The 22,671-nt window shown below is 36.3% G+C and overlaps 1 protein-coding gene across 1 annotated transcript; it reads right to left on the bottom strand.

Moving 5' to 3' along the window:
- Nucleotides 1–4,147: 4,147 nt before the first annotated feature.
- Nucleotides 4,148–16,442, bottom strand: LOC149813147 (cell division topological specificity factor homolog, chloroplastic-like). Its single transcript, XM_089991377.1, has 2 exons — nt 16,273–16,442; nt 4,148–5,091 (listed from the first exon to the last, which is right to left on the bottom strand). Exons 1-2 carry the CDS (start codon nt 16,384–16,386, stop codon nt 4,483–4,485), a joined length of 723 nt encoding a protein of 240 aa, XP_089847503.1. The 5' UTR covers nt 16,387–16,442; the 3' UTR covers nt 4,148–4,482.
- Nucleotides 16,443–22,671: the final 6,229 nt, after the last annotated feature.

Below are 22,671 nucleotides of genomic sequence, written 5' to 3'. Positions count from 1 at the left end.
AAGCAATCTAAACTAAATGCAACAAGTATATGAAGATTAAACTATGTTATATGCCATGATGGAATATAATGTATGTATTCTACGAGATAAATAAAAACTAATCTAAATAATAATCTTTGGAGAGATGGGGAGAATAAGCAAACCTCATGATTCACCTTCGATGGAAGGGTTGAGGAGAAGAAACGATCTTTCCTTTGAGTTACACGTACCTCCGACGATGGGGACAAGAAGAACCGGCGCCAGAAGAGATTAGAAGCAAAAAGAACAGGAAGGTGAAAGCGAAAGAGCAAAAAGGGAAAACTGGTTGGGATTTGCACAAAGGAGGAAGAGAATAGAGAGAGGAAGAAAGAGGCTATGATTTTTCTCAAGAGGGAGACGCCCCTCTCTTCTGAAAAAGAAGGTTTTATAACATACATTAGGTTACACAATTTTTCAGAAGAAGTTCAATTAGTTTTCAAAATTTTTAAAAAAACACTTCTAGAAAAACGTGTTTCATAAAAAGGCAATTTTAAACAATGTAAAATACTAGTTAGCAATTCCTAAACTAATTAAACTACAAACTAAAGAATCCTAAGCTAATCAAAACATTGAAAAATGCAGGGAAGGATTTAAATATGCGATTTTATCTTTATTTTGAATTTCAAGGCAGTTTCTCAAAAAACACCGATAAGAATGAGTTTTTAATGCATTTTTTTGCTGGATCATGCATAAAAATATATGTATAAAATGTAAAATATATGCATGATCAAACATCAAAACAGAATTAAAGGACATTGTCTCTGCAATTTTTTGAGTTAAACAGAAATATTTAACCACCTTTTTGTAATTTGAAAAAAATGCATAACCTATTTCTGAAAATCTATCAAACATTAACCTTGTTTCTAATAATTTTTATAATCAGATCCTCTGACTAAAATTCTTAGAAACATAACCTTGTTTCTAAAAAGAATTGAGGTCTTTGACAGAAAATAAATGGTCCTTAAGGCAATATTTACTAAAAAATATTAAAAACCTAAAAGATGAGAGGATTCTTGACTCTTCTCTCAAATACCTAAAATCTGACCCTTCCTATGTCATCCCCTCTCTCTCCCTTCGGCCAGTTGCCCCTCCACCTTTGACGGTCGCGCTCTACCGCTGGTGACCTCGATCGATGACCGTATTGGAGGTGACGCTCAACTGCACTAGGAGAATTATAGTGGTGGCTCTAATGGGGGTTTGCTTTTCTGATTCAAAAGCGGTCGATTTGGGTTGTGTCGAGGGCTCCATCCTGGTTGTACCAAGGGCTATGCATACCCTCGATTCGTCGACGGTCTCCCCTCTCTCTTTCTCTTTTCAGTTTATGGGGTTTCACCTGGTGCTCACTAGACTCAGTCTTAATTAGTGGCTAAGACAAAGAGTGATTGCTCTTTGTCTCCCCAGCCCCCCAGCCCTTTGACCAGACTCGATTTGGTTTTATCCCGATCAAGTCGGTCTATTTGCCGTTGAAAAATCCTGGGACAAAGAACATTTGTTCTATGTCTCGTGCATCAGACCAGACTCTTTCTAGTTGCCAACTTCGATGGGCCGAGACAGAGAGCGTTCACTCTTTGTCTCGCTCCTAATCTGGTTAAACCAGATCGAGTCAGTCTTGCTGCTTGGTCGAAAAATAACGAGACAGAGGGTGGTGCCCTTTGTCTTGCTTGATTTAGCAATGACGACAACCTTATGGTTGCCGATGGTTGAGAAAGAGACTCTCTCTCTCTCTCTCTCTCTCTCAAAATTTTAAAGAAAATGCAGGGGGAGGGTTTACTTTTCGTAGGTCGTGTTCGGCTTTCCATGAGGGGGCCTTTCCTCTTCCCCCACTATCCATGCATTGGGGAGAGGGAGAGGCTCCCTCTTAAGTTTTTTTTTTTAAATTAATGTGGGGGCCTCCCCACTCCCCATTTCCTACCACCGTGGGGAGAGGGAGGGACGCCTCACCTTGGCCTAGCCGAGTCGGGTGAGCCCACCTAGCTCGGCTAGGTTCAGGTTTTACATTGTAAGCCGTTGATTTTTTAAGCCCTTAAAAAAGCTGCTTAAACGTAACGTAGCAAACACATGATTAAAATCTTTTCTGCTAAACAAACCATGTAAATGGAGGGGATGAAAGAAGATAGAACGGAAGGAGGAGATGCGTGATAGTACACCGGCACCACATCTCCTACGTTCCCTCCGGACTTCACTAAGAAAATGTATTCTGATGAAGATGGATGTTTGAAAAAGCAAGACCTCTTAGCTTTGCTGCCCCCTCTATAAAAATTATGGTTCTATCTCAAAAAAATACCAGAATAATTCAATTATCTCCAAGTGTTCACAATATATGCAGCATCAACATGCTTGACAGCCACCCATCTTGGCATTTCTCGAGATGAGTGTGGTGCCCATCTTGAGAAATGTTGAGATGGATGGCCATCAACAGCAGAGCTGCATACTATGCATGAAGCACAGCTGCATAAAAAGTTACCTCAAGAATGTGTTCACGTTATATGCAGCAGCGCCGCTGCATAAAAAATGCCCTCTTTAAGAATTATGGATACCCTTTTCTATTGGCTGTTTGGAAGATGGTAGTTGGCAAGGCGATGCCAAGTTCAGCCGAAATCCATAAAATGACTGAAATCCATAAAATGAATTCAAAACAGCTGATGGATTTGGCAAATCCATGATTTGGCAATTCACTAAACATACCCAGGCAATTGGATACACAGGAACATCAAGTCGAACCTTAGAAAATTAATCAGAGTCACCATAAAGTAGGGTATCACGGTAAAACCAGATTGAATTTTTCACATCCAGACCTAAGTTCACTGTTCACATCGCATCATGCCTAGGTCCTACCAATTTTGGGGCTGCACATACAGCCTACAGACACCAACCCGGCTGAGTGCCCAAGAATCCATGAGGTAGCCAACCCGATGTCCACCCCATTTGGTCCCAAGCCTGGACCACATTTAAGCCCCAACTGGATCTAGATAATAACCCAAACTTGAACTAGGATTTGGATACAAACTTGAACAAGGAATTGGAGCATCTGAAACCAAACGATGGCAATTGGCAAGTTTCAAGGAATGTAACAACCGGCAACAAACCTATAAAGCAGACACTTCGATGCATGATGCTTGCCAATTAAGGATAGGGCTAGGAAATGAGACGAGCAGCTTGTGGCTCGGCTGTGTTTGGTTTGTAAAGGACTCGTTCGAACTTGTAAAATATGCTCGGCAAGCTGAACATGAACAATATATGCTCAGCTTATTTCGGCTCGTTAAGTAATAATAAATATATCTTAGATATATTTTATATCACATGGTGTGGTATAAAATAAATAGTTGAAACATTTGGCTAGCAAGAGGTTTAGAGATAAAATCTTAACACATCCAACTTTGAAACAACATTTTAAAAGTTAGCCAGCTCAAGCTCGACTCTACAAGTTCAAATCCTATTGCTTCCAGATTTTGGACTGCATTTTTCAGTAAACAAGCTAGCTCAAACTCGGGTCGTTATGAGCTCATGCTTGGATAGACTTGGCTCACCACAAGAATGAGCCAAGCTTGAACACCTTAAGTTCGGCTCATTCGGCTTGTTTACCATCCCTAATTAAGTCCATAGAAAGCTGCTTATTATAATTAGTCCCAGACATACTTGATGCCCTGTAAATATAATTTTTTTTTATTAAACATGAGAAAAGCACTGCTATGGTTTGGATTTCCTGTTGCAGGCCAAGAGGTGTCATGTTGACCATGGAGATGAGACAGTGTCCGCAGTGTAAAATTCCACAAGTACTCCCTCCTACCCACTAGCGTTAATTTCCCATTTGTCTTTGGCCGGGTATCAAAATCTCGACTTCCTTGAACTTGAAAGCCTTAAGCTGACCCGCCTAGCCAGGTGGGAACAGCCCTGATGGGACTAGAGTAATTTCTGGGAAGAGTGCACATGCATAACTCAGATGCATAAAGATCAGTCCACAGGCATCATACTGAAACATTACCTGCATGGCTGCATCCATGACATCATGGATTCTCCAACTCTAATCATTCAATAACTATTTGAGCACATATAATGGGCAAAACACTTTCTGAAAGAAAAAAGTTTCTACACTACAGAGGAAACAGAAGAAATGGGCAGGCAAAAAATATCACAAGATTTTCCTTCTGAAGGAAATCAAGCAAATGATTTATCAAGAAAATTGTATTTTTGATAGTGGTTTAAGACGGCTGAGCTAGAGTTCTTCATGCAAAGAAGCATAACAAGACATTAGTTGGCTACACAGCTCACAGTTTTTATATACAAAACCTGAGACAGACCCAAGCACCTAGAAGGAAACCATAGGCTTTCCTTCACCCAGTGCAACCTTTTTTTTCATTTTTTCCTGAAAAAAAAGATAAGATTTTCTGTTCCATTTATAAAAAAGAGGCAAAGCACACCAAGTGATCAAGCTTAAGAAGGGCCCTATGACAGGATGTGAATCCCTCATTTAGGTTTATCACTGCTGGGGGTGAAGAAATCGAACCTGACATCAACAGAACCAGACTTTTCTCCAGTGTCAATATACTCTATATTGGTAATTCCCCTGTAACTCTCATTATAATCTTGATATTCAGGCTTTACTCGTCGGACAGGAATGGTAACAGAGTACATTGTTCCAAGATCAGGATCTGTTGAGACACTCAGTTGAACTTTGTCCTGAGAGTCTATCTCCACGAAATCAGACAGTGCTGCCACAATATTACTCACAATCTTCTGCTTTGCATCATCACTAACAGCACATCTGTCGGAGAAAAGTATCATTTTCAACCTCTGCTTTGCAATTTTGGCATTTGAATTCCTTCTTGCTGCTGGTGTTGGAAATAAGATCTTCCAAGCCAAACTCACACGCTCAAAGAAGCTCATGCGTAGAGCATTAAGGATGAGGTTTTCAGATTCTTGATTTAGTGTTCTATTAGAAACAATGTTCCCCATGAAAGCGAAATATGGATGGAAATGAATCCGTGGAAGATGGCTTTGCAATTTTGTGCATGGCCATGTGGAAGAATTCTTTGGAATTCTCAATCCCCCAGTAAGAAAACTACTTGATCCACCCTGCACAATACAAAGAGAAAATTACCAGTCAACATATAGATAAAGATGGACTCAAGACTCTGAAAGGCAAGCACAAACAGGAGCAGAACCAAATAAATAATGTGGAACTCCATGTGGTCGTCTCATTGTATTTCCATAATAAGATGCAACACCTTCCTATCTATCCAGAGAAAGAACCACCGTCTCTTCCACAATCAATGCAAAATATATACCAACCACCAGTTAATTTGGTGTGGCTTAAACTTGCCATATATGTGAACTGTTCAATCAAGGCCAGATATAAGTTGACTTTTGACTAAGTCGAACAAAGTGAAAATGAATGTAGCAGGGATGCACCATGCATTGTTTTTTCCTCTTTTGTATTTTAACTAATAAATAGAACATTTTTGTGTTCTCTGTCATTTTCCAGTAATTCTTGACATAGCTAACATGAAGAATTAAATTATCGGCTACACAGCAGGCACTTCTGAAGCTGAATCACAATATTTTCAACTATTGAAAAACAACAACAGAAACTGTGCTGAAGAAAACATAAGCAAGATGAACAGACAAAAATTTGAAGAAACTTGAAATGACTTAAATTGGAGCCAATAGCACCAGAGGCAGAGTTAAAAAGTACCTTGCGAAGTGGAAGGGCTATTGGACATCACCTTTCGTCTTAAATATCATAAAAGCAATGTTATCTGAGATGGGGCAGCTTGGTATAAATTAGGTACGAGTGGGGCATTTTCAGGGGTTTATTCATTTGCTTTGGTTTTCAAAATCTGACCATACAAATGTGATGTACGTGCTTGATCTTGCCGGAATCAACTCTTGGATCATCCAATTACTACACATGAGCAGGTTTTTGAGTGTCATCAGTATTTTATTGTATTATAAGATATGATAGGTTGTATCATAGTATCAATACATGAAGTGATGCAATATACACTACTGTATTGCCTTAGTTGCAATTATCGATTTGTATCGAACCATAATGTATGATACATGGGTGTATCGTACTGTATCACACGATACACCTGTTGAGGAAATGCCATATTATTGTCTTGTGTAATACCCCTTTATTAAGTATTGTGTATATACATTTTAATATAGGGGTTTATCTGTAAATTAGCTTGTACAATACTTGGTAGTTTTTTTTGTCTTTTAGTATGCCTTATGCGGGTCGACCCCTCTTTTAATATTGTAACCCTAGTTAGTTGATATGAAACTTCAAGGTCTTCCTCTTTTCTTCTTTTTCTTCTTCTTGAATACGCATATGCCTCCATGTGTGAGCTCTAATATGGTATCAGAGCAATAGCTGCTCAAGAGGAGGTTGTCTGCTGCGCTGAAGAAGGAAGAAGCAGAGTCTAGTGCATCGGGGCACACGCTGCAAGGGACGTCATATAAAGGAGACGTTGAAGTGAAATTTCAGATTTGAGCAAACCAAGTTCAGAATCTGGTAGAGGGTAAATTCAGAAGATTTTTTAATTTTATTGTGTTGATTGGGTCAGATTTATATTTTTGGGGATTTTTCTTGTATTTTCTAGATTTGATGTGAACAGTGTCCAGATTTGAAGAAATCGACTGGTCTGTCCCTATTGACTTGTTTTAAGGGCCTAAACCAGTTCAGTTTGGGTCATTTTTGCTCTACAAGCTTCTGAATAAGGGTGTTTTGCTGAGTATTGTGGTATTTTGCAAGATTAAGCATGTTTTCTAGGGTTCTATAACAGGCAGTAACCAGTTTTTGGCCTGTTGATAGTGTTGACTGTCGTGCTTGACCAGATTTGTTAGTCCACTCACTCTTTTGGTGATTAATGTGAGTATTTGTGTAACCAGTGTGTAGTTGATAGCTGGGCTGTGTTTTGCATGTTGATTTTGGCTTGATTTTGTGTCGGCAACTTGGTGTTTTGGTTTTGTTGGTGGTGTTGCTGAATATTGACCCTTGCAACTTATTAGTCCGGGTACTCTATTGTGTATCTAGTATTTTTGGTGTTTCTATTGGCTAGTTTTTGTGTTTCTATGCAGTTTTGAATTGTAGTTTGGGGTGTTGGTGTGAATGGAGAAAGGAGACATTATTCAGCAGACTCCAGTAAAATTGGATGGAACCAATTATTCAATTTGGTCTGACTTCATGGTGGTCATTATTGATGGTAAAGGGCTAGGGGGCTTTCTTAATGGGACTACAGTGAAGCCTAAACCTGGAGAGCAAAACTATGAAAATGCAACCAGAGAATGAAAAATGAATAACGACAAGGTTAAGTCACGAATTTTTGGTTCTATAAAGCAAAGAATTGCTATGAATATATTGAAGTTTGTGGAGGCCAAAGATGCTTAGGGCTACCTCAAGCAGGTTTAGATGCAAGAGAATTGGGTAAAGTAGTATCAGTTGATACAAGACCAGTAAGCTCTAAGGCAGGGAAGCAAATCAGTGGAAGAATATCACTGAAATACAACTGATATGGGATTCCTTAGCTTTGATAGACAGTAATAAGAAATGTGAAAAGTGCAAGGACAGAAAGGCATGTATGGAAGCAGAAGTGCAATCTAGGAAAACAATGAGAGTGATTGAGTTTCTTATGGGTTTGTGTGATGAGTTTGATAATGTTAGGTGTGCTATCATTCATAGGGCATCTTTTTCACAGGTTACACAGGCCCTTTTTGAGATCATTGCTAAGGAGACTAAGATTGAATCACTTCAATCCTACTCCTCTAGTATCTCAATCATGGTTGCAGCCAAGCAATTCAACAACTATGGTGGGACAAAAATGGGAACTCCAAAGTATGATATGAGTAGTGTATGTTGTCACTACTGTAAGGAAATGGGACACATGAAAAAATCTTGTTTGATATTAAGGAAGGAGATGAAGATGGGAGGGAGTGCAATAATGTCAAGGAGTGCAGGAGGAGAAAAGAATGTTGTGAAGGAAGAAAATCAGGTCTCAGTTGCTGCTTCCACCTCCACTGACTCTTCTGATGCTTAGGCCTATGTTACCTCTAGACTTGATCAGCTAGCTCAGTAAGTCCAACACCTTCTCTCATTATCTACCGCCTCCAGCTTGTCTACTCCTACTGGTACATCTGGTTGTGCCTATGTAGGTATTCCTAACTTGGCTTCGGGTTGGTTGATAGACTCAGGAGTGTCAAGTCATATGATTGCAAATAAGTCTATATTAACCAATTGTAAACCATGTTGTGATGTCTTTCACACTACAAATTGTTCTCTAATGACTATTTTAAAAGTTGGTTATATTACCTTTTAGTCCAATCCGTATGAAAAACTTAATGACCTCAAAGTAATTCTTGTTCATTCTCTCACTATGAACTTACTTTCTGTTGGCAAAATTACCTAGTATAATTGTGATGTAATCTCAGATTCTCCACCCCTGATGGTTGCTATGTGCAAGATCGATCGTCAAGGAGGAGGATTAGGACTGGGCATAGGCAGGGCCATCTTTACTTTCATGATCAGTTGGATCAGAGTCTGAGAGTTGTTGATGGATGTAGAGTTGATGTTGCAGTTTTGGATTCTTCAGTTTTGTGGCATAGCCAGTTGGGTCATGTGTCTAGTTCTAGGCTTCAATTTATGTTATTCTCTGGTTTACTTGGAAGCATTAATAAGCATGGTGTTTCTAGTGATGTCAAGTGTTATGAGAGTTGTAGGTTGTTTAAAAGCCATGCTCTCTTATTTAGTTCTAAGAAAAATGAGTTTGTGTGTCCCTTTGAGATAGTTCATTATGATGTATGGGGTCCTTCCCCTGTAGTGTCCAAAGGAGGATCTATATATTTTATGACATTTATTGATGATCTTACCAGATATACATGGATATATTTTATGAGAAATCAGAGTGAATTGTTTGATATTTTTAAAAGATTATGTGTGTATGTTGAGACCCAATTTGCAGTTAAAATAAAAACCTTGTGTTCTGTCTCAGTGAAAGAATACATAAATAATGTGCGGCATGAATTCATATTTGAAAAAGGAATTATGCATCAAAGGTCCTATCCTTACACTCCATAGCAAAATGGGGTGGCAGAGAGGAAGAATAAACACATATTGGAAACCACTAGAGCATTGTTATTCAACAGTGGAATGTCTAAGGAGGTTTGGGCACAAGCAGTGAGAACAGTCGTGCACTTGATAAATCGAATGCCCTCTAAGGTGGTTGGGAAAGTCTTCTCCCTATAAAAGATTGATTGGAAAAGAACCAGATTATGATATGTTGAGAGTACTTTGGAGTACATGCTTTGTTTTGGTTCCTATACACTTCAGAGATAAATTGTCCCCTAAGGTTGTAAAGTGTTGCCTTATAGGATAACCACAACAACAACAACAACAACAACTACGCCTTCATCCCAAAACAATTGGGGTCGGCGATATGAACCAACAAAGAAAATCATTATGGGTCTTCCACATGAATCCTTCTCCTCCATTCATTTCTATCCAATGCCATGTCCTCGGTGAGGTTCAAAGCATTCATATCCTTTCTTATCACCTCCATCCATGTCTTCCTAGGCCTACCCCAACCTCTTTTAACTAATATATTTTCTCATTTCTCCATCCTTCTAACTGGAGCATCATTAGGCCTTCGTCGAATATGTCCAAACCACCGTAAACGATTTTCTCTCATCTTATTTTCAATGGGTGCAACACCTACCTTCTTACGTATCTCCTTGTTCCGAATCTTATCTTTTATTGTATTTCCACACATCCATCTCAGCATACGCATCTCAGCTACACTCATTTTTTGAATATGATGTCTCTTGGCAGCCCAACATTCCGTACTATATAGTAAAGCGGTCATTCTATAAAACTTTCCCTTCAACCGCAATGGCATTCTACGATCGCACTACACTCCAGTTGCACTCTTCCATTTCATCCACCCAACCTTTATCCTATGATTTACATCTCCAGCAATTTCTTCATACTTTTGAATGATAGATCCCAAATATTTGAAAGAATCATCCACCGGTATTTCGTGCTCACCAAGCTTCACTACACTCCCATCACTACTTTGTTGCTTACTAAATCGACATTCCATGTATTTTGTCTTACTCTTACTCAACTTAAAACCTCTTGCTTCCAATGTCTGTCTCCATAATTCTAACTTAGCATTAACCCCAGCTCTAGACTCATCAATCAAAACAATATCATCAGCAAACAACATACACCACGGCACATTTTCTTGAATTGATCTCATAAGCTCATCCATCATTATAGCAAATAGGAAAGGGCTTAAAGCAGATCCTTGATGTAACCCAACCGTTATAGGAAAATTGGTTGTCACCCCTCCACAAGTGCGGACATTGGTTACTACTCCTTCATACATGTCTTTAATTATACTAATGTACTTGAGAGAAACACATTTTTTCATCATTGTCCACCAGAGAACGTCCCTAGGTACTCTATCGTAAGCCTTCTCCAAATCAATAAAAACCATATGCAAATCTTTGTTCCTCTCTCTATTTCTCTCAATAAGTTGTCTAAGAAGATGTATAGCTTCCATAGTTGATCTTCCAGGCATAAAACCAAATTGATTCTCCGATATCATGACAATCTTCCTCAACCTAGATGCTTTAACCTTGTGGGCAGGAAAGTATGGACATCAAGACATGTAGAGTTCTGGGAACATGTGTCGTTTTACAATCAGAATGAACATGGAGTCTACTTTGTCCTTGGTACCTTTTTCAGAGACTTCAGATAAAGGTAAAGACAAGGAATGGGTTACATATAGCAGGAGCCCTTTGGAAGTTCCTACACAGTCATTCCTTGATTAGCATGATCCATAGGAAGAGTCTTTGTCAGAGCCAAGTCCTAATGTCCCTTAGACTATTCCTAATGAGTCAACACCTTTATCTTCCCTTGTTCCTCAGGTGCATAGAAGTTCTAGACCCTCTATTCCTCCATCTAAATTTGTTTTTTATGATTCATTTTCTGCTACTAATCAAGCTTTCTTAACCATGATTCAATCTTATTATGAGTCAAAATCCTATGTTGAGGTTGCATCAGATCTAGTGTGGCAAAAGGCAATGACAAAGGAATTAAAAGCTTTGGAAATGATGAATGTGTAGGAGTTATTTAAACTACCAGATGAAAAAAATGTACTTGGGTGCAAGTAGGTGTATAAAATCAAGACAAGGGCAGATGGATCTATCAAAAGATATAGGTTACAGTCAGCAGTATAAAATAGATTTTGCTGAGACCTTTGCACCAGTTGTTCACATGACTACCATTAAAACTCTGATGACAGTGACTATAGTCAGGAGATGAGACTTGTGGCAGATGGATGTTAAAAATGCCTTTTTGAATGTGGACTTGGAGGAAGATGTGTATATTGTTGATGAGGAGGGTAGAATGTGCAAATTGAAAAGGGCTTTGTATGGGCTGAAACAGGCCCCAAGGGCTTGGTTTGAAAATTTTAGTTCAGCAGTGGTAAGCTTGGGATTTAGAAAAAGCTATCATATACTTGATTTGTTTGTGACATCTTATGATAGGGGTCAGTGTCTTCTTTTGCTTTATGTAGATGATATGGTCATTGTTAGAGATGACAGGGCAATGATTGCCCACAACTGACCCAAAATTTTGAGATAAAAGACTTGGGAAAATTGAAATATTTCCTACGCCTAGAAGTTGCATACTCCAAGTGAGGATATCTATTGACTCAGCACAAAAATAAGTCATTTTGATCCCTTTTTAAAAAAAATCTGACACCAAAAATGTGGTGACCAACCACTTTTGAGGATCCTTTTAAGGCCTTAAGAGTCATTTTGATCCCATTTTTTGGCATTCTTCCTACCCAAACTTCATTTTAAAGCAAATCCATTGCCTTTTGAAATCAAATCAACCTCGAAAATTGGGGATTTTTTCAAATCAAAGCCATAGATATGTGGTTTACCCTAAATCTATCCATTTTCATCCTAAACAAGTGTTTTTCTTGCCTCTAATCCTAGAAAACTAAGCCTTAAAAGCTTGATTGGAGGCAGAGCTGGTAAACAAGCTGAGCTTGGTCTGTTCAAGCTCCGCTTGTGAGCTTGTCATGAGCCAAGTTGAGCCCGAGTTCATTATGAGCTGAACACAAGCTCGCTTGTTTTCTAAAAAAAAATTTAAAATATCTTTTTAAAGCTTGATAATATATAAAGTATACATAATATTGTACAATTCATACAATCTGTCTATGATATAGGTATAAAACATATATCATATGCATTTTATGTATAATATATATAATTATATGTATAGAATATATAATATGTAAAATGCGCCTATACGAGCCAAGCTGAGCTGAGCTTGCCATGTTCGTACTCATCTCATTTACCTAAACGAGTTGACTATGTCGAGGAAATGCCACATTATTGTACTGTGTAATACCCCTTTATTAGAATGTATGTACACTATACTTAATAAAGGGGTATTACACAAGACGATAATATGGCATTTCCTCAATAGACTCATAGCCCGGCTTGCCGAGCCGAACAACGAGTTGCTTGTCTCGTTTCCCAGGCCTAATTGGAGGTGTTTGGTATTTTGTGCAACATCAACTGTGTTTGTAGTTAAAAAAGGTTTTTCAAGCATAAAACTGAGGGTAAGTTCCTTTTTTCTAATATTTTTTCCCTTAATCCCTTTTTTTGTACTAATAGAACTCAAAGTCGAACCTGAGTGTGTGATTGAACCTAGATCTATCCATTTCTGGCCTAAAGTAGCTAATTTTTATGCCCTTAAACTTGAAAGTTGAGTCATAAATGTGTTATTGAGTTTAGTTCTATCCATTTCCGTTTCAAATCACCAATTTTTGTGTCCTCAAACTCCAAAACTGTGTCCTAAGAGGTTGGTGAAGGGTGGAGATCATGGAGGATGACACCCAAATGATCCAGTATGAAAGTACTATAAACCAGTTGGCTTGAAGATGCATTTAAGAGGAATAGTAAAGTGTGATTTTTGTAGTTTTACAATGTACGGTGGTTTATGTAGATTTAAATGTCCTGTTGTGGGCATAGTAACTCTACCTTATGATTATGTACCCATCATAATCCATCTGATATTCAGGTTGAGCTTCTTGCAAGCCTTATAGAAAATGATAAAAGAAAGGCGCAAGTTACAAGCACATGCAACATTTGTTGGACAAAAACTGTCGGAGGTCATCCTTGATTCAGAAGATGAATATGACCCATTACCATCTCAGACAACGGAACACTTCAGTAAATATAGAAAATCATTGAACTAAAGCTTGATACTAAAGGCAACTTTATATATATGTGTGTGTGTGTTTCTAGGCTCTAGCTTGTATGGCCTTTGGTCATAATCATTATATATTTTGTGAATTTGTAATTTGTAACTTTTGCAATGAATTATGAAAACCTTTTTTTTGAAAGGCAAGCTGGGGTTAGGCAGAACCCCCACCAGTTATTATTCAACATACCATTGGGTTTTGAACTTGCATCGTCCCACCACAAGGAGACATGCACAGACAGTTCCTACCAACCACGCAGAGCCCCGTCGGTGACTTATGAAAACCTTTTGAATTTTGCATGTAGTGATATTTTGTTTTAACTAATTGTATCTTTGGTGATTAAATTTATCAATGACATGCTGATGCCCACTTCTTGCTAATGACCCAACATGGCGATATTGTGAAGTTCCTAAGGGTCAGAGAGTTACATGACTTTGAAATGTAGGTTTTGTCATTTATTGATTAACGGGGGTTTGCATCACATGAAGCAACACATTGCAATCCTTCTAAACATGGGAGTGTAACCATGTCGGAGGGCTTCAAATAATGCATAGGCCAAGATGTGACTAGATAAAGAAATTAGAAATATGAATAATAGAAGAAGGGAACAAACATTACAAGCAATGGCATAGTTTCAAGCATTGGCTACACAGTCAAATGATGAAGATAATGAGGAGCCACTAGACCCATAATAAGATGGCATCTTCGATGTAAAACGCACAACATTTGATGATGAAGATGACTGGTGAGTTTTGTTGTTTTCTCACAATGCTTTTATGTAATGAAATCTTGTGGCATCTATGTTTATGACTTTATGTAATGATTAACGAACTTTTGGTGTTAATGACATATCTATGTCTAGTTGATCTTACTGCTTAAATTCATTTTTTCTTGTATTATATGATTTTTTCTATATTTTTATAAATTTTGGGACTTTTATTTTTTGTGATTGTCTACTGTTTTTGTAAATTTTTAAGTGTCTTTTTTCTCCATATCTTATGATATGATACGATACGGTATGATACACATGTATCCCTGACCCTTTCGATATGCTTTTTACAACATTGTCTTGAAGGGATTGAAAATCAACTACCCAAATTTTTCGTAAATATTCAGGCCTCAAATGATCATGTTTTTCATTAAAAAAAAAATCATATGACAGTGGATTCTAGCAAATGGACCATGTTGAACACATCTACAAGTCGAAGTTTGTGAAAAAATTAGTGGAATTTCCCTGTCCATACCTAGTAAGTACCTACTCACAATCCCATATACACACGTGTAGTTTAGGGACATTAACTTCTATTATTTTGATATGTGGCATGGCACCTTTCTTGGATTTTATGCCAAACACCACATACCCAAATATGCACTTGTGATAGTTAAGTGGTTCACCAAAAAGGACTCTATCATCCCCCTTGGTAGAGAGTTAGGTATAATTTCTTTCTAGATGCATTCACACCTTATTTTCATTTTTTCTTTCATTTTCTTTGGTGGTGATGTGTTGACTTTCTGCTGTGTTCTGTACAACCACGCAAATGATGTCATATATAATTTGTCCATGAATGGCCCACCTTCCCCATAATGGCAAAGTAGTGGCATAAAACTGCCTTCTATCTCCCCTATTGGATATGGCAGAACTTGCGTTTAGAAAAACACTCTCCTACTGCTTGTAACAGTGAAATGCTTTGAAATTGGTTTCTATACAAACTAATTTTCTTTCAGCAAGTAGTATTTACTCTACTATTTTGTAGACTTTGTATTTTCCTCCAACCATTTTTGCTGCAACTTTTATGAATTTTTTGTAGGCTTTAAGACAATATGGCCAGTCTAAAGACTCTAAACATTCGTGTGCCAGTTTGGATTTGATCCTTTGACCAACTAAGAAGGCATCCAGCAAAGACTGAATAGCTATATAGTCTGCATGTTTAAATTCTCGCAGGTCGCTTGTGTTTTGGCATGGTAGCTTGGCACAACTCATTGTAATCTTCGTGAGTAGTAAGACCACATATGAAGTGAACCATCTTAGATCTCCAAGTTAACATATCCATGGTCCTTCAAACCGCTAAAGAGTAGAACTTAATTGGCATGCCTCGATGCAACAGATTATCTAGACATAAGGAACAAAGCCAGAACATTGCAAGACGTTCATCAATCGAGTGTCCATCATATCCTAATCATATGGCTGTCCAACGTCACCTAAAAGAGCAACCTAATGCAATTAGGTCGAAGAATCAACATTTTCCTCTCTGAGGGAGATGCCCTGCGTTTCTATCACAAAAGCAAGAAACTAAAGAGTACTACATTCTTCTTTCATCCTTTCATTCATATTTCTTCACTCTCAAAGAGATCTCCAAAGTCTCTCTGTGAATCATCCTATCCAAACCTTCCACACAGCCTTCCCTTTTCATCCCGTTACCCATCTGTCACTAGTGATCCTTCCTACTAACATATTACTCCCACCAATGGATCCATCACCTACTCAATCCCTCGCGAAACTAGGAAATGGCCCTCGCATTTTGAATCTGCCTACCACCACGCATCAAAAACCCAACCAACCAGAACCATATCCACCATGTTTCTTCCTCTCATTTAGCCCTATAAAAAGGCATCTCTCCGTTTGGACGACTCAAAAACACAACATCACACCGTTTTAGTTGCGCTGACAAGTCCCCATCAACATTTTGACAGAGAATCGATTCTTCTTCTTTTTTCCTTCCACACGGCACCAGTTCATTCTCGTGAGGATAAAGCATACAACAGATCAGCATAGGAAATTCCCCAATCACGAGACCAGAAACTTGAAAAAGGAGAACAAATTTCCCTTATCAGAAGGGGAAATAGGCCATAGAAATGCGTCAGGCAACGAAGAAATCTCCAATGAAACCACCAGACTTGTTTTGAATCGGTGCAGGAGTAATGCAAAGACAGAAACAGGAAGGAGAGAGAGAGAGAGAGAGAGAGAGACACCGACCTTGAGGGTCGGGAAGGAGGAGACCCTAATGATGTTTGGCGGAGCAGAAGAAACAGAAGCAGCAGCAATGGGAGCAATAGCGACCCCCACATCCCCAATGAGTGCCATCGCCATAACCCCCTTCGGAACTCACTCGATCTTCTCTTTTTTTCCTCTTCTTTTCTGTTCCGTTATTGGTGTTCTGTTCTACTTTTTAAGGGGAAATTGCATTTAAACCTACTTTTTAGTCACAATTTCAAAAGTAGACGTAGTTCTTTGAAAATTACAGGTTTCACTTTTCTTATAAAGTGCAAAATAAATGCTTATCGTTACTTGTAGTGTAAGGACACGCTGGTTACTTAATACACGATAGATAAAGATTTTATCCCATATCTGACCGAATTTGATTCTATTTAGCTGCATTTGTAAGACAAAACAATATCTGATTATTTGGATGCGGATATGATCTTGATTTTTTTATATTAAATCTAAGAAATATCAGAATTTGATGGATATCTGAACCTGTCTATATGTAAAAGAACGGATCTTGTATGAGCTTGCCACCATCCAAATCCAATTCTAAATTCGAATCTGATTACCAACATCTAATTAGTCGAATATGGTATTTGGTCATATCCGATCTGAATCCTAATCATTTACAACCCTGGTCCACAAAAAATGTGGACGTGCCACCTAATATGCTATATAACATGTGTCCAACTAGGGCTGGTAAACAAAACCAAGCAGCTTGTGAGTCAGCTCGGTTCAGCTTGTTGGTAATCGATTCATGTGATCGTTCCACAATCAATATTTCTTATTACACAACAATGAAATGGTGCATCTCAATGGATACATCAAACTTTATAAGTTATGATTCTTTTGATGTCGTATTTTACATAAATACATGCATACTTATAGTGATATGCCTTAAAAACTATGAATGACATTTAAATAGAGTCCCGTCTAAATTTAGACCAATAACCCTTACGAGTTATAAACCGGTCAAATGACAAGTCTTTAAACATTTAAGTATGTAGGGTTATATGTTTCATGTTTGTAAAATTAATATAAAAGAGTTAGAACAAAATATTGAAAAATACATATTTGTATGTTATTTGAAAGAAACCAAAAGCTTATATATTTATTTCAAGACAAAAAAATTATTGACAAAAGTCATGCTGTATTCTTGAAACAAATTAATTTGCATGAGTTGCATAGTAAAACCTTGTAAAATAGTTTGTGAATTTTATTTTGATATACTAAATGAAAATATATTACCTTTAAAACGTCATGAAAGAAATATCTAGGTCTTTTTGAAAATTATAAATACTTCGTTTGCAATAATGAAGCATTTTATATCATTCTTGATTATGAGAGTAACAGTCCAATGAGTTACTAAGAAATTATTTAGATATAGATGCATCTTATTGGGTTCAAGATATGAATTTTGAAATAAACCCTATGCTGTAAATAGAGTTTGGATTATGGCCATCCCACCTGAAAGTATCAACCTGTATGATGTAACAGTCTACAAAAGAGAAAAATACATAAAGATGAAAAAAACTTAAAGAGCTATTTATATAGTATTATACTTAGATTTAAGGAACTAATTATAAATAAGGCTTTTTGTTGGTTCATTAGAATTATGTACTTACAGTATCACACATTCATATAAAATATGATAAATAAATACCCAAAACTATTATTTAATGAAGTATTGAATATATATATATATGTGTGTGTATGTGAGAGAGAGAGAGAGTAGAGCATAGGTGCTTGTGATATGTGTTTGATGGTTTTTTAGGTTTTTTCATTTTATTTTTAAATGTTGATGGTACAGATGTGATCTATGTACTTGATTTTATAGGGATCAGCTTTTGAAGTGTTTGATTTAAACACATTTATGGGTTTTTATAAGGTTCGAAAGTTCAATGGTCCAAAATCTTTGTAAATTTTTTAGGCTCCAAATATCATTTTTTTTCATCTAAAACACATGATCCAGGTGTAGATTCCTCATAAATCTTTCATGCCCAACACATTTATGGGGTCGAAATTGGAAAAAAAAATACCAAAGAACACAAAAATCCATCAAACACTTATCCCAAGCACCTAATGTTCAAGCACCTAGGCTCTACTCTCTCTCTCTAATAAGAACCCATTTGCAAGTTTCCTTATGACATGGGTCCCAATTAAATCACTAACTCTCTCTCTCATGTTTGTCAAAGTTAACACTGACCCTATCCCTATCCTCCCAACTCCATTATCTTCTCCTCTGGGTGGTTCAAACTTCATTCTACATCCAAGCAAAGGGTGACTCTCTTTGCCTGGATGTTCTTCATTTTGGTTTTTGTTCTCCTTCCTAATCCCAGTCACAGCTATTTAGTTCAGTATTTCTCAATGGTGCCACCTGGGTAAAGATGCACCCGTTTATATCTTAGTGGTTACAAGAGTGAGTCCTGGTTGCAATCCGCACATCCTCGTTCCCAAGATTTCCCATTGAAATCATGCTAATTTCTGTGCTTATCTAAGATTACAAACCCGAGCATAAAAGAAACAAGCAAGACATTTATTTTTTTGCTGAAGTGGTTGGCTTTTCTTGTTTGCTTCTCGTTGCACTTGGAACTCAAAGTATATGCTTGTCTTTGAGATTAGAGAAAGTTCTGAGGATTAGCAAGACCTTCTTGATAAAGATGGTGCCAAGTTTGTTGATTTCTAAAAGATAGAAGAACTTTTGTAGCACAAAGAATCAAGAGAGAACGATATTAGACCCATCGAGAAAGAGAAATCTGTGAAGGGTACATATCTATTCTGTTGAAATGAACAAGCAATTCGTTCAAGTTTTGACATGATTGTTCTCTAAAAAAACCCATGATAGTAAGGAGAGTTGCAGATCATTTGCAGTGAAATCTAGCTTTTGAAATCATTTTTTTATGATCAAAACGAGTAATTTGTATGCTTTTTTGGAAAGTTAGATGAGAAGTTTCCTGTATATTCTACATACAAAAAAGTTTTGGTCTGTATCAAACTATTTTTTGAAGGGATAATCAACTAATTGGTAATGTTTTTTGTGAGATTGAAGGTCTAAATCGTCGTATTATGTGATCAGAGAGGTGAAAGGTGAGTTTTCATTATTGATTCCATCTCTTTCTTTTAATATTGTTAAATCAAGAATTTTTAAGATCATTTTTTTTGTTCTTCTGATAATTATTATATATGCTAATGCAGAGTTACTAGAATATGAGGATTGAAATATGAGAACTATAAATATGGGCATTTTCAACACTTTTTTTGCAAATCCAACCATGTGGATGTGCTTGGCATGATGAATTTTCTAGAAATCGGCCATTGGATTGTGTATTTTTGATGAAAAAATGTGATTTTTGAATACTTGAATATTTAGAAAGATTATTAGCCATTGATTTTAAAGTCTTAAAAAAATCTTCTTTATGCATCAAAATAGGATGATTGAACAACAGGTTCTTATAAAACTAAGCATGTAGATCACATTCGTACAGTTAGATTCAAGAGAAAAGAACAAAAAATCCATAAAAATTGTGGTTCACACATTAGTTTTCATATTTTCAGTTCTCATGTTCTAGTGACTTTGCTAATGCATAGTACATGAAAAATTCTATAATCTATGTCCATGACTTTTGAAATTTGTTTCGTAAAGGTTCAATCAGTTATGAGGGGGGAACTTCATACTTAAGTTGGTTGTATTCCTTGTGAAGCTTGTTTCTTGGATATTCAATTAATTATAACTTGATATTTGTCCGTTGTGTTTTTTGCTGAGAGTGAGTAGTACATCTATGTAGCAAGCCTTGTACATAATAGCAATGGAAGAAATTTTTTCATGCTTGTGTTTTTATAAGCAAAAGTAGTTTCTTTTTTCTTCTTATTAAGCCAAATGGAAAACCCTTTTCTGGAGGACTCATATTGGCAAGGCTCTAGTAGGTAAAACCATTGAAGTCCTCTTGCCAGCATTAGAATACACCATCTTCAACCTTAAGGCAAAGGGAGGGTTTCAAACTTATGTCATCATTATCTACTTAATGTTATGTGTGTCCACCAGAAAAGTAGGGCCATTGTGGGTATTCTTATATGCTATATCTTTCTTCGTGTCATTGATGAAAAGTAATTTTCATTTTTTATTTGACATATATTCTCCTACCCACAGTTTTTTTATTATTTGAAATACCTGAAGTTATGAGGGGTTCATGTGGGTTCAGTTTGAGGCCTCTTTTTAGATCGAGTTGGCTATACTTATATGTGAAAAATAAAGAGATTGCATTTGTTTAATGTTGCCCTTTGGAAACCCTTTCATTGTGTGACATATTGTATGATATGCTCTTCTTTCTCCCACAAAATTCTCAATTGCCAATATGCAAAAAATCCTTCAACATGAAACTATGGGCAAACAAGGCTACACGCAACATTACCACTAAACATACCCTTGCAAAGACTCAAACCTTCATAAACTTAATAGCATCACAACTTATTTAACCACTCCATTCAAAGTGCTTGGTATTATTTGCTCATTCCAATACCCACTCCTATGTTGTGGTAGAGTTTGTAATTAATATGAAAATATCAAGGCCTACTTAGATGGACATCGTGCGCCAACATAATAAGGGCCATAAATCAACTCATCTCATATCATGTATCATGAGAACAACTTAAACCCAATGGTCCAAAAGCTCGAGTGCAATGTACTTGAATGTAAAAAATAATTTTTCTATATATATATATATATATATATATATATATATATATATATATATATATATATATATATATATACAAACACACATAATAACAACAACAACCAACAAGTTTTATATTGTTGGACAAGAAAATACAATTTAAAAGTTAAATAAGTCTATATATAGTTAAAAACAAACTTTTAAGAATTAGAACAATCATTTTGATTAAATGATCAAATAATATAATTTGCATAAATACTTAAAAGAACCATGTGTTCATAAAAGAGTGTAAGAAAGCAATTAGTTTTCGTGTTTTATATGTTGACAAATATCTTAATCATGAGGAATGAAAAAGAATTTTGATGCCCATCAAAATATGGATATCAATATATATTTTTAATCAAAAGACATGAGTAATTATTTGAAATAAAAATTATCAAATTATGTTATCTTTTTATATCAATAAAATTATGATAAAATATGTTACAACAAATACATGTAAACTCATACTCTTGCCTTTTAAGTATGAAATATCTTTTACAAAAGATATAACACTAAAACCATAAATAAGATTGAAATGTTGAAAAAATGCCCTTGTATATTTATCTATAAGAACTGTGATATATGTTAGCTATAGATTAGCCTTGATTTTTATCATGTTGTTAGTGCACTAAGATGTTCTCAAAGTAATTTGTGTATTGCTTATTGGATAACAATTAAAGGTATACTTTGAAGTACTTAAAAAAATGAGGATTATATGTTTACTTTTCAAAAATAAAGAGTTTATCAACATAAGTTATACTAATTTGGATATTCAAAGGAATTTAAATAATCATATACCAATTTTTGCATATCTTTACAATAGGTGACTATGATTGGGCACAATAAAAAATAATTTGGGTATTGCTTATTGGATAACAATAAAAGTTATACTTTAAAGTACTTAAAAAAGAATGAGGATTTTATGTTTACTTTTCAAAATAAAGAGTTTATCAACATAAGTTATACTAATTCAAATAATCATATACCAAATTTTTGCATATCTTTACAATAGGTGACTATGATTGGGCACAATAAAAAACTAAAAGTGTATGGCTGATTTTTTTTGAATTATTCAAGGAAAACACCTCTCCTCCCATCATCAACCTCACATTGGCTGGCCTCCGATATTAAAGCCTTGAGGTCTCTCCTGCCTGAGATTACACCCAACTTCGATCTTGTGGCAAGGGACACCACCCATGGGTTTCGAACTTGTGACATCCTGTCGACTTGGTGACATTCACAAGTCACCCCTATCATATGAGTGGAGCCCTTGTGGGCAAGTGTATGGCTAATTATACTGTAAAGATAAAATAAAATTTCAGGCTTACAACAACATGATTTTGTAAATTTTTCATTGAGTTAGGAATTATTATTACATCCCATGTAATAAATACATATATTTATTAATAATATTTTATGACTCAATGTAAAAAACTAAGAAACAATAGTAAAATGAATCATGTGCATAGAAAATATCATCTAATAGGATATTTTGTCAACAACAAAAAATTATTAATCTACTAAGTTGATAATAAGCAAAACTTCACATATCTTATGATTAAGACATTAATAGAAAAATATCCAACGCTCTTTTGAATACCATGGGAGTTAAAATTTGTTCTCTATTGGCTTTTAAGGTAAGTGGAATGCTTTGTTAAGAAGTGTTCTCTTAGGA

The sequence above is a fragment of the Nuphar pumila genome, chromosome 16 (assembly GCF_984573655.1).
Source record: "Nuphar pumila chromosome 16, dmNupPumi1.hap1.1, whole genome shotgun sequence".
Classification (NCBI taxonomy): domain Eukaryota; kingdom Viridiplantae; phylum Streptophyta; class Magnoliopsida; order Nymphaeales; family Nymphaeaceae; genus Nuphar; species Nuphar pumila.
The sequence above is the reverse complement of the archived record's forward strand: the minus strand, read 5'-3'. Positions and strand labels throughout refer to the sequence as shown.

Excerpts from the sequence above, each read along its gene's own strand:
- LOC149813147 (XM_089991377.1), bottom strand. The coding sequence starts at position 16,386 with ATGGCGATGGCACTCATTGGGGATGTGGGGGTCGCTATTGCTCCCATT. Across the intron at positions 5,092-16,272 it reads CCTCCTTCCCGACCCTCAAG|GGTGGATCAAGTAGTTTTCT; the intron begins GTCGGTGTCTCT and ends TGTATTGTGCAG.